The sequence below is a fragment of the Trifolium pratense genome, linkage group LG2, assembly GCF_020283565.1.
Source record: "Trifolium pratense cultivar HEN17-A07 linkage group LG2, ARS_RC_1.1, whole genome shotgun sequence".
Taxonomy (NCBI): Eukaryota; Viridiplantae; Streptophyta; class Magnoliopsida; order Fabales; family Fabaceae; genus Trifolium; species Trifolium pratense.
The window spans coordinates 16,963,727-16,978,851 of record NC_060060.1 but is presented as its reverse complement, the minus strand read 5'-3'; the positions used below and the strand labels follow the sequence as shown (position 1 = coordinate 16,978,851).

At 33.6% G+C, this 15,125-nt stretch overlaps 1 protein-coding gene across 3 annotated transcripts in view; it reads left to right on the top strand.

Annotated features, from left to right (window-relative positions):
• LOC123907661 overlaps positions 1-14,051 on the top strand; it is a 48,977-nt gene extending 34,926 nt beyond the window's left edge. The window contains exons 7-8 of one of the 3 annotated variants that reach the window (XM_045958014.1): positions 5,669-6,099; positions 13,055-14,051. In XM_045958014.1, coding sequence (XP_045813970.1) covers positions 5,669-6,099; positions 13,055-13,660 — 1,037 coding nt within the window. In that variant the 3' untranslated portion in view covers positions 13,661-14,051. The remainder of the gene's footprint in view (positions 1-5,668; positions 6,100-13,054) is intronic. The other 2 variants (XM_045958015.1, XM_045958016.1) reach the window with 2 other exon arrangements.
• Positions 14,052-15,125: the final 1,074 nt, after the last annotated feature.

Here is a 15,125-nt window from a genome sequence, read left to right as displayed (position 1 = left end):
CAACAAACAGGCACAACACACACACGCCTAAAACCAGTTAACTTGATGCATCTAACTCAAAAAAGCCAAATCCAACAAACATATATTTAATCTCAACCTATAAGGTTATCAAAACCGGACCGAACCGGCCGGACCGTGAACCGGTCATGAAAACGATTCGGTTTTGAACAAAAACCGGACAGGAAACCGACCGGCAAAAAAACGTGTGAACCGGGGTCGAACCAGGATGAACCGGCGAACCGACCGGGCGGTTCAAGCGGTTTTGCAAATTTTTTTTTTTTTTTTTAAAAAACAGGGCAAGATGACGTCGTTTTAATTTAATTTTTTTTAAAAAATGAAACAAAACAACAACGTCGTAGGAATAGAAAAAGTTTTTATTTTCCATCTATTTTTCATTTGGTTTGAATTATAAATTTTATTTTATTTTGACTTGTGATATTTTATCTTTTTTTTTTAACCAAACAAGCTTAATGCATTTCATTAATCACCAAAAGTTCAATACATGAAGGAATACTTTTTTTTTTTTGGTACATATGAAGGAATACTTTCAAATCTATGGAAACTAGATCAAGAATTGGCCGCCCTAGCTAACATATGAGCAACCAAATTCACTTATCTCCTAACAAACTTGACTTCATAGTTTACACTAGATAACATAACAAGAATGATATCATTAACGATGATATTTGTCTCTTAACCAATGATATTTAACTTTTTAATGTGTGAAATTATGAAATATTGAGCAATTATTCATATATTTTTATTTATATATTAATTAAAATATATATATATATTTAATTAAAAACGGTTCGACCCCGATTGAACCCGGTCCGACCAATTGAACCTTGAACTGATGAGCTCGTCGGTTCGATGACCGGTCCGGTTCTGACAACCTTGCCTATGATGATGAGTTGTACACAGAATTAATATCCTTATATCTCTCATTTGATCAAACCGAGCAAATCCAAACCTTCTCCCTCCTTTATCTCTTTTCGCCAGAATCACCACTTCAACAACATTTCCATATTTCTGGAAAATGTCGAACATTTCCATAATTCCATATTTCACGCACCAATGTGATACGTTGCCACGATGAGTCTCACTAATCTTCACTTGTTCTATCTCTCTAAATGGAGGAAATCTGAATTCATTAAAAAAAAAGGAAATTAAAGGCAAAGTTAATGCTAATTAAAAAGATAATTTTTTATGTTTTTAAATTATTAAATGCACAAGTTTCAAGATAAAACTTTCATATTATGTGTGCAATGTTGAAGTCGAAGATGATATTCATGTGTTTTTTGGATGCGTAGCAACTCGCGAATGTTGGTCGGTCGCAAGCCTGTCACAGTTGCTGCATAATGCAGCTTACCAGCATGGGACTGTCGTAGACAGGGTATTTCGAATGTGCAGAATCGAGGACAGTGCAATGATAGGACGAGTTGCATCGTTATTTTGGTGCATTTGGAATAATCAAAACGACAAGATCTGGAATGACAATATTCAGTCCTCGAACCAAGTTGGAAGCATGACGTTCGTCATCTGGAATGAGTGGTTTACTGTCCACCAACTGCAGCGTCATAACGTTGTTCTTGTTGAGGATCCTAGGCCGGTTCGGTGGGAGAAACCAGGAGTGGGATGGATAAAATGTAATGTTGATGTTGTGTTTGTAGTTGGATCTGATGTTACTTCTATGAGTCTTTGCTTTCGTGATACCAATAGGCATTTTGTGGCTGACTTGACTCAATGACAGCAGTCTTTTTATTCCATAGTGGAAGGCGAAGCATTGACACTATTACATGCTATGAAAGAGGCTATCCATCGTGGATTTGAGCGAGTTCAATTTGAAAGTGACTCAAAGTTGTTGGTTGACGCTATCCATTCGAAAAGACGGGACAATTCGGAATTTAGTTTAATTGTTAACGACATTATTTTTCTTATGTAAACTTTGAGGTTAAGTTTGTTAGGAGACAAACGAATTTGGTTGCTCATACTCTTGCTAGGGCAGCCAATGTTTGAGCTAGTTTCCATAGATTTGAGATTATTCCCTTATATATTGAACATTTATTAGTTAATGATATGAATTAAGTTTGTTTGGTTCAAAAAAAATAATTAGTGTCCCGGAGCACTGTTTAGCATTTTTCAATAAAAAATTATTTTGAATAAAAAAGCTTGAGTATAAATCAAGGTTATCAAAACCGGACCGGACCGGCCAGTCGGACCGTGAACCGATCATGAAAACGGTTCGGTTATGTGCAAAAACCGGATAGGAACCAGCCGGCAAAAAAACACCTGAACCGGTTTCGAACCGGGTTGAACCGGCCGGCACGGTCCTAGCGGTTTTGCAGATTATTTTTTTTTTAATAAAAAAATAGGGCAAAACGACGTCGTTTTAACTTTTTTTTAAAAAAAAAAACTGAAACAAAACAACACGTCGTAGGAATAGGAAAGATTTGTTTTTCATCGTAGGAATTGATTTTTTTTTTAAGACAGTATGTTGTCAATTGATATTATGGTGCTATTTTGTGTTATTGAATTTAGTTTATTATCTAATTTCTAATTTGGTTTGATTTATAAATTTTATTTTATTTTGACTTGTGATATTTTATCTTTTTAATGTGTGAAATTGTGAAATATTGAGCAATTATTCATATATTTTTATTTATATATTAATTGATGAATAATTTGCAAGTGTACAAATAGCCGTCAAGTAGTATAAAAATCGGTCTTTGCACGGGGATTGTTGTAATTCAAACACAAATTGAATTCATACTTAAACATATAATTTTAAATATAATAAAAAGGGGGGAATTGTTTGGTTCAAGTTTGATCATAAACTGACAAAATAACTTAGGTTTTAAATCAGATGAAGAAAAACGATTGATCTTTTTGGTTCATCTAATTACTACTTCTCTTGGTAATTTCATGTATAATAACGAATTTACTCAATTTAGTTTCACGATTAGATTAAATCAAAAATAATTATGCCCAATGTCTTGGTAACATAATCCTCTCCCTTGATCATCGATCCCTAATGTCTTAGGTAATCTATGATCAATTGAGGTTTACAACCTTTAATCCTTTAATCTCAATTAACGATCCGAAATGTCTTAAGTGAAAGTTAATTGATCAATCGTTCCTAGATCGATCATTCATTCCTATCGTCATAGTAAAACAAATAATTGAAAACATTACACAATTGATCAAGTTATGCAAAGCATTAAGAACAAGGAATGATTGAAGAAACTAACTTCGTAATTCATTAATCATAACATATGATAATCACATAGTTCAAGAGAAATAATAATAAGAATCCCCTAAGGATCAATCATGGTAATTTAGTTACACATAGTGATAAAAGAAATTACAATCAAAGAAATGAAAGAAAGCATGATTACAAGATGATCTTGATGTGTTTCCACCTTCAAATCCTTGTCTCCAAGCTCCTTGATCTTCAAAAGTTCTCAAAATTGATGTTTCCAATGCTATATATTTTTCGATACCCTATCTCAGATCTGTGTTTTCCTTTTATAACCGGGGTCAATAAATGAGAATTTCGCCTCAGGCACAAGCATTTTTGCCCCAGGCTGCAGGATTTTCGCCTGAGGCACAAGATTTTTCGGCTCAGGCGAAAGAACAGACAGAGAGGTACTTTTCAACTGAAATTTTTCGCCTCAGGCACAGGATTTTTCGCCTGGGGCGAAAAAAACAGAATATTAGCTGATTTTTCTTCATTCTTCAGCTACTTTCATCCTTTGCAAATATCTTCAAACTAGTGCATTATTCTTCCATGAAATGAGTTACAATTCTTCTAAAAACACTTGAAATTGGTCTTATTTTCATGTAATGACGCATGTCATCAATAATTAAAATATATATTTAATTAAAAACGGTTCGACCCCGGTGGAACCCGATCCGACCAATTGAACCTTGAGCCGGTGAGCTCGCCGATTCGATGACCGGTCCGGTTCTGACAACTTTGGTATAAATTATAATGCTTTTATAAAATAAATAATTGTTTTTAATTTAAATTTTTTTAATGGAAAATATATATATATATATATATATATATATATATAGAGTCAGGATCCGTTGACACCAACTAGTTTGACACCAAATGTTACACCTCTCAATAACGTTTTAACCGATATAAATTTTATAAAATCCACTGTTGGATTGAAAGTTTACATCATATAGATCATTTGTGTAAAATTTCAAATAAATCCAAAATCATTTGATATGTTATTGAGATACATCAAAATTAACGGTTTTTGTATTTTTTTAAATACCGTTAATCTTTATGTGTCTCAATAGCATATCAAATGATTTTAAATTTGTCTGAAATTTTACACAAATGATCTATATGATGTAAACTTTCAATCCAACGGTGGATTTTATAAAATTTATATCGGTTAAAACGTTATTGAGAGGTGTAACATTTGGTGTCAAACTAGTTGGTGTCAACGGATCCTGACTCATATATATATATATATATATATATATATATATATATATATATATATATATATATATATATATATATATATATATATATATATATATGTTGGTGTAAATTAGCAATGCTCACCTTTTCACTTTGGAAAAAACAACCATTGACATTTAGTTATTTTATACTAGAAAATTGAAGGTTAGTTAGGTAACTTTTATTAAATGTTGTACACCCTTTTACTAATTTACACTCACATAATTATAAATATGTGCAACCTAAATAAACAAATGACAACCTAGAAAATCAAAAAAGGACAACTTGAAAAAACATATACGATTAATCCAAATTCTTTTTCTAATTTTTTTAAACAATTTTATGTATTTTTATTTTTTAAATAAAATTGAATAACAACTATTGTAGACCAGAAAATTCATGTTCCTAATTAAGCTAGTGATTTAAGTGAACATGACTACAGTTTTACTTTTTCATTATTCTATATAACCAATTTTAATTTTAACTTGCATCTTATTTTTTCCAGGTACTATTACAATTCAATTATTTAGTAAAAAAAAATTATTTTAGATATGACTTTGTCTCTAATTCACAATGATAAGTCTTTTTTGTTACGGTGAATATGCTTATCCAGTATTAATTAATTAATAATAATAAATAATTCAATGATAAAATGGTTAGATTGAAAAATGTTTGAGAATTTTAAGAAAAGATAAAACATGTTTGCTGTTTTTTGTTTTAAAAAAACTCCAAAATGCCCTTTATTTTAAACTTATTTAAAATAGTGGAAGAAGGGTATTTTTAGTGTTAATGGAAAAGGTGCGCATTGCTAATTTACACCAACATGTTTTTAGTTGGTTGTAAATTAGTAACCCCATATATATATATATATATGTGTGTGTGTGTGTGAATGTGTGAATAAAGGCAAACAAATTGTAGCGGTGATTCTGTGTTAGCCTCTGCATGCTTAATTTTATTGGGTCATGTTAATATGTGCGACACATATTAAGGATACTTTAAATAGTTTTATTTTTTGAATAAATTAATTGTTGATTTCTAAAGATTGTATGAAATGCACAATTTTTAAGGTAAAATTACTATTTATATTATAGTAACAAGTGCCTTAAAGACACATGTTAGCTGTTTCCAATTTTATTTCATTTTCTGCAATGATTCAATTACTTATAAATCTCTTCCCTTGTGTTTCAGGAATAAGGTCAATATATACTTTAAAATTTATGAATTATGAAGCTCAGGCAATATTGAAATACTTGATCCAAAATATAAAAGGATTTAATGGTTTAGGGCTCAGACAAGCTTCAGCACATGAAGCTATGCTGTATGCAGCTAAGAATGGATCAGTTGAGTTCATAAATGCTATGAGGGAAGTTAATCCTGATCTACTGTCAGTTACCGACAACGGTGGTAGAGGCATATTTTGGCATGCTATTCTCAATCGCAGACAAGATGTGTTCCAACTCGTATATTTTCTCAATGGAATGGAGAAGGATATGATTAGAGATCACTCAGACAATGAATTGTTGCACATGGCAGCAGTACATTTTGTTCCTTCATCTAGTTTCGATAATGACATATTGAGTCCTGTTATGCAAATACAAAGAGAATTACAATGGTTTCAGGTCACTCATCTCATCTCATCTCATCTCATCTCGTCACTATATACATATATATTCGTTTTATTTGACAAACTACATATACTATATTCTTAACCCTCACATAAATTAAGGGCATATGCCATATGCTGATGTGGTCATGTGACACTAATGAAATTCATCTACATGTGTTTAAGTCAAACATGAGTAATTTTTTACCACAAAGTAATTTTGACTACTTTTATTTTTAAATTAATTATATTTTAGGTATTATATTCTATTAATTTACATTTTGGTCCTAATTGCTTATAATTTGTTTGCTTCTTCTTCGAATTGTTTTACGGTCTCAAACAACTTTCTTCTTGGCATAATTTTTTTCTTCTTCTTATCGTCAAAAAACTTTCTTCGTCTTAAAGCTTTTAATCTCCGCCGCAGCCTCCACCATCGGCATGTTAGCATTCTCCGACTCCTCCAATTTTGTGTTATCCGATGTCTGCAGCCTCCGCCACCGATCTAACGGATTTCTTCAAGATTCTAAAACTAGTGATTTTCAATTTCTCAAATGTTATGTTTTTAGCGTATTTTTTCCTTATTTTTTTTCCTTATTTAAAAGTTTGATTCCAGGAAGATTAGGGTTTTAGTGATTTAGGTCTCTGTTGTTTATGTAATTTGAAGAATTAGGAAAGCTATTATTTTCAAACATGTGGGATTTAATTGGGAAAAAGTTGTGGAGGAAACAAAAGTTCTATCTTGGTGGATTCTCAAATCTCGATCTAAGGGGTTTAGTTATGCATAATCTGCTGGCGTGTTTTTGCTCCCTACTTTAGTGTGGTTTGTTTAGTTGTTTGGGGATTTGGTTGCTGTTTTTGTTCTTATCCCTTGTTTTGTGAACTCACCCATGTAATGTTTCTGACCTTCTTAGCACGCCTTGTGCTCTGATGGTCATATATATATATATATATATATATATATATATATATATATATATATATATATATATATATATATATATTTGGCTTTTCAAGAGAAACAGTGGCTGTTAAATCCATTAGCTTGTCTGGGAATGGTAGATGTCGCGAAGTGATTTGGATTCGATTCTAGAACAAATAGAGAATAAAAAATAAAATCAATCTTCCTTCGATTTGATATAAAAATTCTGCGCAAAACAGAACATATATAATGCTGTACTCAATGCTCTACAATATCTTGTCCAGCATCTGGCTAGAGTTGGCTTTTGCAAAATGTAGCCAATATAAAAATCCAACAGGTTTCATAACACTTTAATGAGCAAAGCTAGAATACAATGAATTGTCCTAGGAATATATAATAAAAGCATAAATAGACAAAACTACCCTTAGACCAATTACAACCAAAGGCTCAATTACATAAAACCCAACAACTTATTATCTAACACCTACCCTCATACTCACGATGCAACAACAAGAAGCATCGACAGTTTGTCAAACAAAACGAAAAACATACTTAATAATATAAACTCAAAACATTTTATCTCAATACTACCCTTCAAGCTAAGCTTACTAAGCTTTAAGCTTGTTACAAAATTAACCCAGCAAATAAACTAAATCAACTAATATCATGACCAGTGGAGAGCAGCAACTAGCAACCAAAAGAGAAACCACTAGAACGAGAGGATGACTAAATCAAACCAATCCAATATTCAATCCAAACCAGTCGAAACTGAAACGATAAAAAAATCCAAACTTTACCAAACCAAATTGTTTCAATCCAAACCGAACCAAAATCAAACCAATCCAAACCAGAGAGAATAACTAAACCAAATAGAGAGAGAAGCAACCAAGCAGAAGAACAAATAGAGAGATGAGCAACCAAACAAAAGAACCAAGGGAGAGAAGACCAATCAGACACAAGAAAATCGGTAGGGAGCAGCAATTAGACTTAAGAAAATCAACAGAGAGAAGCAATCATATAAAATTCAGACCAAAGAATCATCAGGAGAAGCAAACAGAAGAAATCATTGGGGGGAAACAATCAGACAAAAGAATCATCAGAGAGAAGTGATCAAATAGAAGAATTGACAGAGAGAGAACCAAACAACCAAACAGAACCAATAGGGAGATAAGCAATCAAAGTGAAGAAACCAATAGGAGGGAGAAGTGCAATCAATCAAAAGAAATCAAGCACTTAACTCACCAAACAACCAAATTGTGAGTACTTGACCCACCAAACAAATTGTGAGCACTATTGTAACTCACCAAACAAACAAATTCATACAAATCTCCGAATGAAACCAAACCAACGAAATCAAATGAAGCTGAAATGAACAAAATTAAACATAAGAGAAGAGGAACCAAACACCAAAACATTGGCATGGAAAAGGTGACAACTAGTCTCACAAAACCACTACTCCACCATGAAAAACAAACAAACCAACAACCATCTCTCTAATGACATAAGCCCCCACGAACCAATAGAAACAATCAAAGAAAACTGTATGTTGCCTTCATAGTTCAATTGCAAATTCAATCCATAAAGACAAGAAATAGTGAAACGACAACCTTCAACAAATAACAACTATCAAATAAAACAATATGTTATCTTCTTAATCTAATTGCAAATTTAATCCATATAAACAAAACCACAACCTTCATATCCAAATTACGTTCCAAAGTAAAATTTTTTCTATGCGGAAGCCACATAGACCAAACCTTATGAAATATGGCACGCAGTAAACACAATGTTATATAAGATGCTACAGCATGTGCTGCAGCAAGATAGGCGCTGAATATAATAAAGCGATAAATAGAAGAATAATAAATAACACAGATCGTTTGTTAACCTAGTTCAGTGCAACGTCACCTACTCTGGTGGATACCAATCCACTATAATAGCTCTAGTTCAAAGCCCTCGACCAACACCCGGTACTTGACTTTCCGCCTAGACACTACCCGTGCAATCCTATCTAGGAACCTCCTAGATAATGAGACCCCGTCCCAAATTCCCTCTAACAACACGTATTGTGCTGCCAATTATAACGATCAAGATGGCACTACAAGAAAAGCGCCTTTTATTGGCGGCCAAAAACCGCCAGAAACAAGGGAAAACCGCCAGAAACAGCTAATTTAGTGGCGGTTTACTGGCGGCCACGATGCGTCAGAAAATAAGGCGACGGTAACATTACTGGCGGCCAAAGCCGTCGAAAACCGAGCTGACGAGACTTACTGGCGGCACAGACCGCCACTAAGTAACAACGGTCAATTCAAAGACCAAAGAAGTTACTGGCGGCCTTGACCGCCGCAAAGTTTAGTGTCAGAAGGTCAGTTTCTTTTGCAGGTTGCGTCAGCCATACTGGCGGCTAGAACCGCCACTAAATTTGCCCAGATTTTGACCATTTAGCGACGGTTTGGACCGCCACTACAGCCTTTTCAAATTTTTTTTAAAAAAACGTTTTTAATTAATTATTTTTTTTAAAAAAAACCGTTTTTTTTAAATATTAATTGCTTTAAAAAAACATTTTAATTTATTTAAATATAAAATTTAATAATTAATTATTTTGTTTTAAAAAAACATTTTTTTTTAAATATTAATTGCTTTAAAAAAACATTTTAATTTATTTAAATATAAAATTTAATATTTTTAATAATTTTATTTATATTTATTTAAAAAAAACTTCTTTTATTTAATATAAAAATAAGACAGAATTATTTAAAATATTTAAAAATAAGACACAATTTATCATATCAATATAAACATCAAATATTAAACTTGCAAGAATATTAGAGAAATACTTACCAAAATGAAGAAAAACAAGAGTGAAATGATAAAAAGTTGGAGAATTTTTAGAGTTAAGAATTTTTAGAGAGATGTTGGAGAAATTTTAGATAGAGAAAGGATTGTAGGAAATGAGAGTTGTGAAGTGAAGGAAGATATATATAGAGGGGGATAAAATTCGTGAAAATCTGTTCTTGGAGCTTATTGGCAGTCAAAGCCGCCACTAAGCCCAACGGTTATATTTTGTTTCAATTTCCAACCACTTTGCGGCGGCCCAGGTCGCCATTAATGTCTGGGCAAGTTTCAAGAACATTACCGGCGGTCAAAACCGCCACTAAGTCCTCCAACAGTTATATTTTTTTTCAATTTCCAACCACTTTGCGGCGGCCCAGGCCGCCATTAATGTCTGGGCAAGTTTCAAGAACATTACCGGCGGTCAAAACCGCCACTAAGTCCTCCAACGGTTATATTTTTTTTCAATTTCCAACCACTTTGCGGCGGCCCAGGCCGCCATTAATGTCTGGGCGTGTTTCAAGAATATTACCGGCGGTCAAAACCGCCACTAAGTCCTCCAACGGCTACTTTTTTAAATTACCAACACTTTGTGGCGGCCTAGGCCGCCAGTAAGGTCTGAGGCGCCATTTTTTTTTTTTTTTAAATAATCTTGGTTAGTTAGTGGCGGCCTGGACCGCCGGTAATGTCCAAGACAATTACTGACGGCCAGGACCGCCAATAAATTCAAATTTTCGTAATTAAATATTATTTGATAAGTTTGTGGCGGTTTTGGTTGATTATTGGGGGCTTAGGCCGCCAGTAAGCTACTGAGGGCCAAAACCGCCAGTAAATTTCGCCGGTAAATGAGTATTTTCTTGTAGTGTGGAGACATCCTCCTAGAAACTAGACCACACTCTCGCTTAAAAGCTCTTGAGTGAATCACACACACTAACTCTGTGCTTCAAAGCTTAGGAGTAGTTTACAATTAACAATCAAAACACAGTCCTAAATTTGCATCAAAGTGACACAAGAAAGGCTCACAAATAACACAAACTCTAAACCCTAAAAACTCACACCTTTGTAAAAACACGGTTTAGAATACATGAGTTGTAAAGGCTTGAGGCTTCACATATTTATAGTCTTCAATTGTCTTAATGTGCAAGCTAGGTCTTCAGACAAACACAGTTGTATGAATTGCGGTCAGCCCTATATTATTTTCAGAAATATAATTTGTTTGTCACACAAAAAATATAATATATTATTTTCAAAAATATAACAAGTTATATTTTTGTTTTAAATAATAATACTCAAACCGCCTTCAGGAAAACTTGGAGAACAAGGCTCTTTTTGGCTTGGCGCATAAGCTTGCATATAAAAACGAATTAAATCTTCCTTCGATTTGAAATAGAAATTCTGCGCAAAAACAGAGCAGACAATGTTGTACGATAATGCTATAGCACCTTTGTCCAACATCTGGCTAGAGTTGGCTTTTGCAAAATGTAGCCAATATAAAAGCCCAACACCTTATATTGTAGAAAAGCAGAGGAAGCTACCATCAAGTCCACAACAAAATCAATCAACGCTCTTTCACACCAGATCAATCACAAAACATTCCCAAAGTTCTGGGAACTTTACAGCACAAACAACGAACAATTCAAGGAGGATCGAACCATGCTCTTGATACCATGTTAAAAATGCTTGGATCTCATCCCAAAAGCTAGCTCAAAGGGTGAGGTTGCCCTAACATATTTATACACTTCACATCCCGGGAACCTAAGCAATGTGGGACTTCAAACAATCTCCAACAACACATTCAACACCCACCCTCACGCCTAGCGTAGTCCTGAGTCAAATATCCACATTGTAGTCCTTAACCCGGCTCTGATACCATGTTAGATTTAGAGATGCAAACTAACAGAATAACAAAGAGATGCTATTAGGGTTTCATAACACTTCAATGAGCAAAGCTAGAATACAATATTGGAATATACAATAAAAGCATAAATAGACAAAATTACTCTTAGCCCAATTACAACCAAAGACCCAATTACATAAAGCCCAACAACTTATTATCTAACATTGGTGGGGTCTCTCTGTTTGTGAGTAGGGTACGGTTATTCTCCGGGTGTGTGAGAGGATCCATATTCTTTACGTTGTTGTTTTCACACGTCCATGGCTAGCATGGAACACTTAAGTCCGAGTGATGACGAAGATGAAGTTTTAACTTTTGAGAGCAACTCTAATGAAGGGGCTCAAGCTGACCCATCCCTGTGCCTGATTGGAAGGTTTTTGACAAACAAACCAATCAAAAACCATGTGATGAAGGAGATTATAGCAATAGTCTGGCAACCAGGGAGGAAAATAGCTATCAAAGAAGTCAATAAGGGTATCTACGTTTTCCAATTCTTTCACAAGATAGATTTGCAGAGAGTGACCATAAATCAGACATTATCTTTATTAGTGAAACTCTCTGCTAATAAGGTCGAAGAAGTGAGAAGTGTTACATAATAACATAATAGACTATGTTATTGAGAATGTTAGTTCAGAGTCTATTATATTTTATATATATTCTCTAGTAACTTTTTGTAATATCAAGCTAATGCAATGATATTCTACTATTGAAACCCTAGCTGTCTCTTTCTCTTTTTGTATTTGTATATCTGATTCTAATATGGTATCAGAGTCGGGTTAAGGACTCCAAATTTAGTGGGCTTTGATTATGTGGAAAGCTAACTCGATTACGTAATTTCGGTACCAGTTTGGTGAATTATAGATCCAAATTGAGTTCTGTGCAAAACTTTGAAGTTGAGACTCAGAAGCAGATTTTGTGCAGAATTTTGGAGAGAGAGCAAAATAAAAAAAAAAATTATAAAATAAGGGGGTTAAAATTCTGGATTTTAAAATACGGTGGTAAAATTCCGATTTAATTAATGATAATCGATTTATTTGCACACCAGCCCTTCTCCCCCACTTAATAATTGATAAAATTGATAAGGGTGGTGTAAATAAAGTGGTTATTGTTAGTGAAAATATTCTGTTTAGATTTTGTGGTTCTTTGATTGATTGAATGACACCTATCAAAATATTGAGATGATGTTTTAAGGTAATAGATTGATTGATTGATTGAGTGACACACCTATCAAAATTATTTTGAAAATGTTCTATTTGTACATAATATTAATTTTATTTTTTTAAGATTAAAATAAAAATGAAGATTGGTTGAAATTAATGAATGCAGGCGGTGGCGGGTGTTGTGCATCCCATCTGCCTGGATGCCAAAAATGAGGATGGTAAGAAGCCTTTTGCTGTATTCTATGAAAGCCACCAGGAGCTACTGAAAGCTGCAGAGCAATGGACAAAAGGCACTGCTGGCACTTATATCACTGTGGCTTCTCTCGTCCTTACTATCATGTTTGCCGCAGCCTTTACTATCCCGGGTGGAAACAATCAACAAACTGGGATGCCCATATTCTTGGATGAAAAGATATTTAACATGTTTCTTATTGCAGATATGGTATCTATCTTTGTTTCCGCTTCTTGTGTCTTGGTTTTCATTGGGATTCTCACATCGCGTTATCAGGCAATGGATTTCTATTATGCTTTGCCTTGGAAGTTAATAATTGGCATTGTGCTCTTTCTTCTATCTATCTGCTCCATGATGGTTGCACTTTATGCTGCGCTTAGTTTAATCTTAAAGGGGAATCACACCGGCTCTAGGGGGTTCATTCTAGGATTCATGTTGTTCCTTGGCGGTGTTCCAGTTATCATTCTCTTAGTATCTCAGCTACGCTTCATCTATAAGTTTATCCGTTCTACAATCAAAAATCCTGTTAGTTCTATTTAGGAAGGGATAATATATACATGCCAGAAAAGATATTTCAACAAAAGAATGTGAGTGATCATTGACAATTTGGCAAACACCATGATGAATTTCTTATTCAAGAATTATTTTGCTGTCCTCTTTAATGATTGTGTTGATACTAAATATATGTACAAAACTCAAGTTTAATGTCTGCGGCACACTAAGTGTGTTGTTCTATTGTTTGTAATTAGACTTATAATTTTGATAAAACTTATATTGTGATTTATCAATTGATTTTGTTCAAAGAGAACATAATATAAATTTTTTTTGTATATTTTATAAGTTGAAATTTTCTTAATAAAGAAAAACCTTATTTGGTTTAAGAGTGATCAAGTATCACTAGTTCCTTCAAATAAAGAACGGTCTTAGTACCATGATCCCTTTGATTTAGTGGTCTTAGTACCATATTAGAATGATTCCAGTGTCATTATATTGATTGATATTGTAGTATCAACACAGTGGTATCGTAGTACCACGTGTAGTATCGTAGTACCGATGATTCATATATTGATGTCGTAGCATAAATTTGAGAGGTATTGTAGTACCACTGAATCACTGATGAATCATAGATTGATGTCGTAACATCAATCGAGTGGTATTGTAGTACCATTCAAGAAGGTGTATTCTTTGACCAATTTCTACCGTGCAGTAGCATATGGTATACAGTTGCAACTGAGTTGTTTTATACTGGGGACGACGTGATTGATAGTTTGCTTGCACAATTTTGGACAGTGCCACGAATTGTCTTAAAGAGAACGACCTAGTCCACGACTCAATCCAATAATCTCTTCAGTGACTGTAAAAATTATTTTTAACGGTTTTTTTAAAAATCCGAAAACAACACCAACATCTAACAAAAAATAAAAAAAATGCACAAATTCGTCACCAAAAAGTTTGGTTATGTTTCTTCACAAATTAATCATTGAAAAGCACTTAAAACTCTTAATATCTCATCCACTTTTGGTTCCAATATTCTGGATCTTAAAGACTAATATAATCCATACTAGTACTTTGCTTTCTTCATCTTTTCAAGACAAGAGGCTTAACAAACAATCAAATTGCAGGTTCTTAAAGGCTAGTACACTTTATAATGTTTAACTGAATTAAGCAGTGCTATATTAAGATTTCACAGAATTAAAATTATGTAAATTTTTATGGATGATCGATCATTGATCAATCATCTTCTTGCACTAGATTTCAAACTCTATTGGAGGCACAAGCACAGGCAAACCAAATCAAACTTATTTTTCCCAGCACAGTAAGTATTTTTCTCAATGAGATTTTTTTTTCCTTTGGTCAACTACCCTAGTGACTAGAAATTTCACTCATAAGGTGGATAAGTGGGATGACCGGGTTCGAACTCCGGCACCTTATATAAGTTAAACTCTCGGAACTTCTCAATAAGATTATTAACTTTGTATCAGTTAATATTATATCACTAATTATA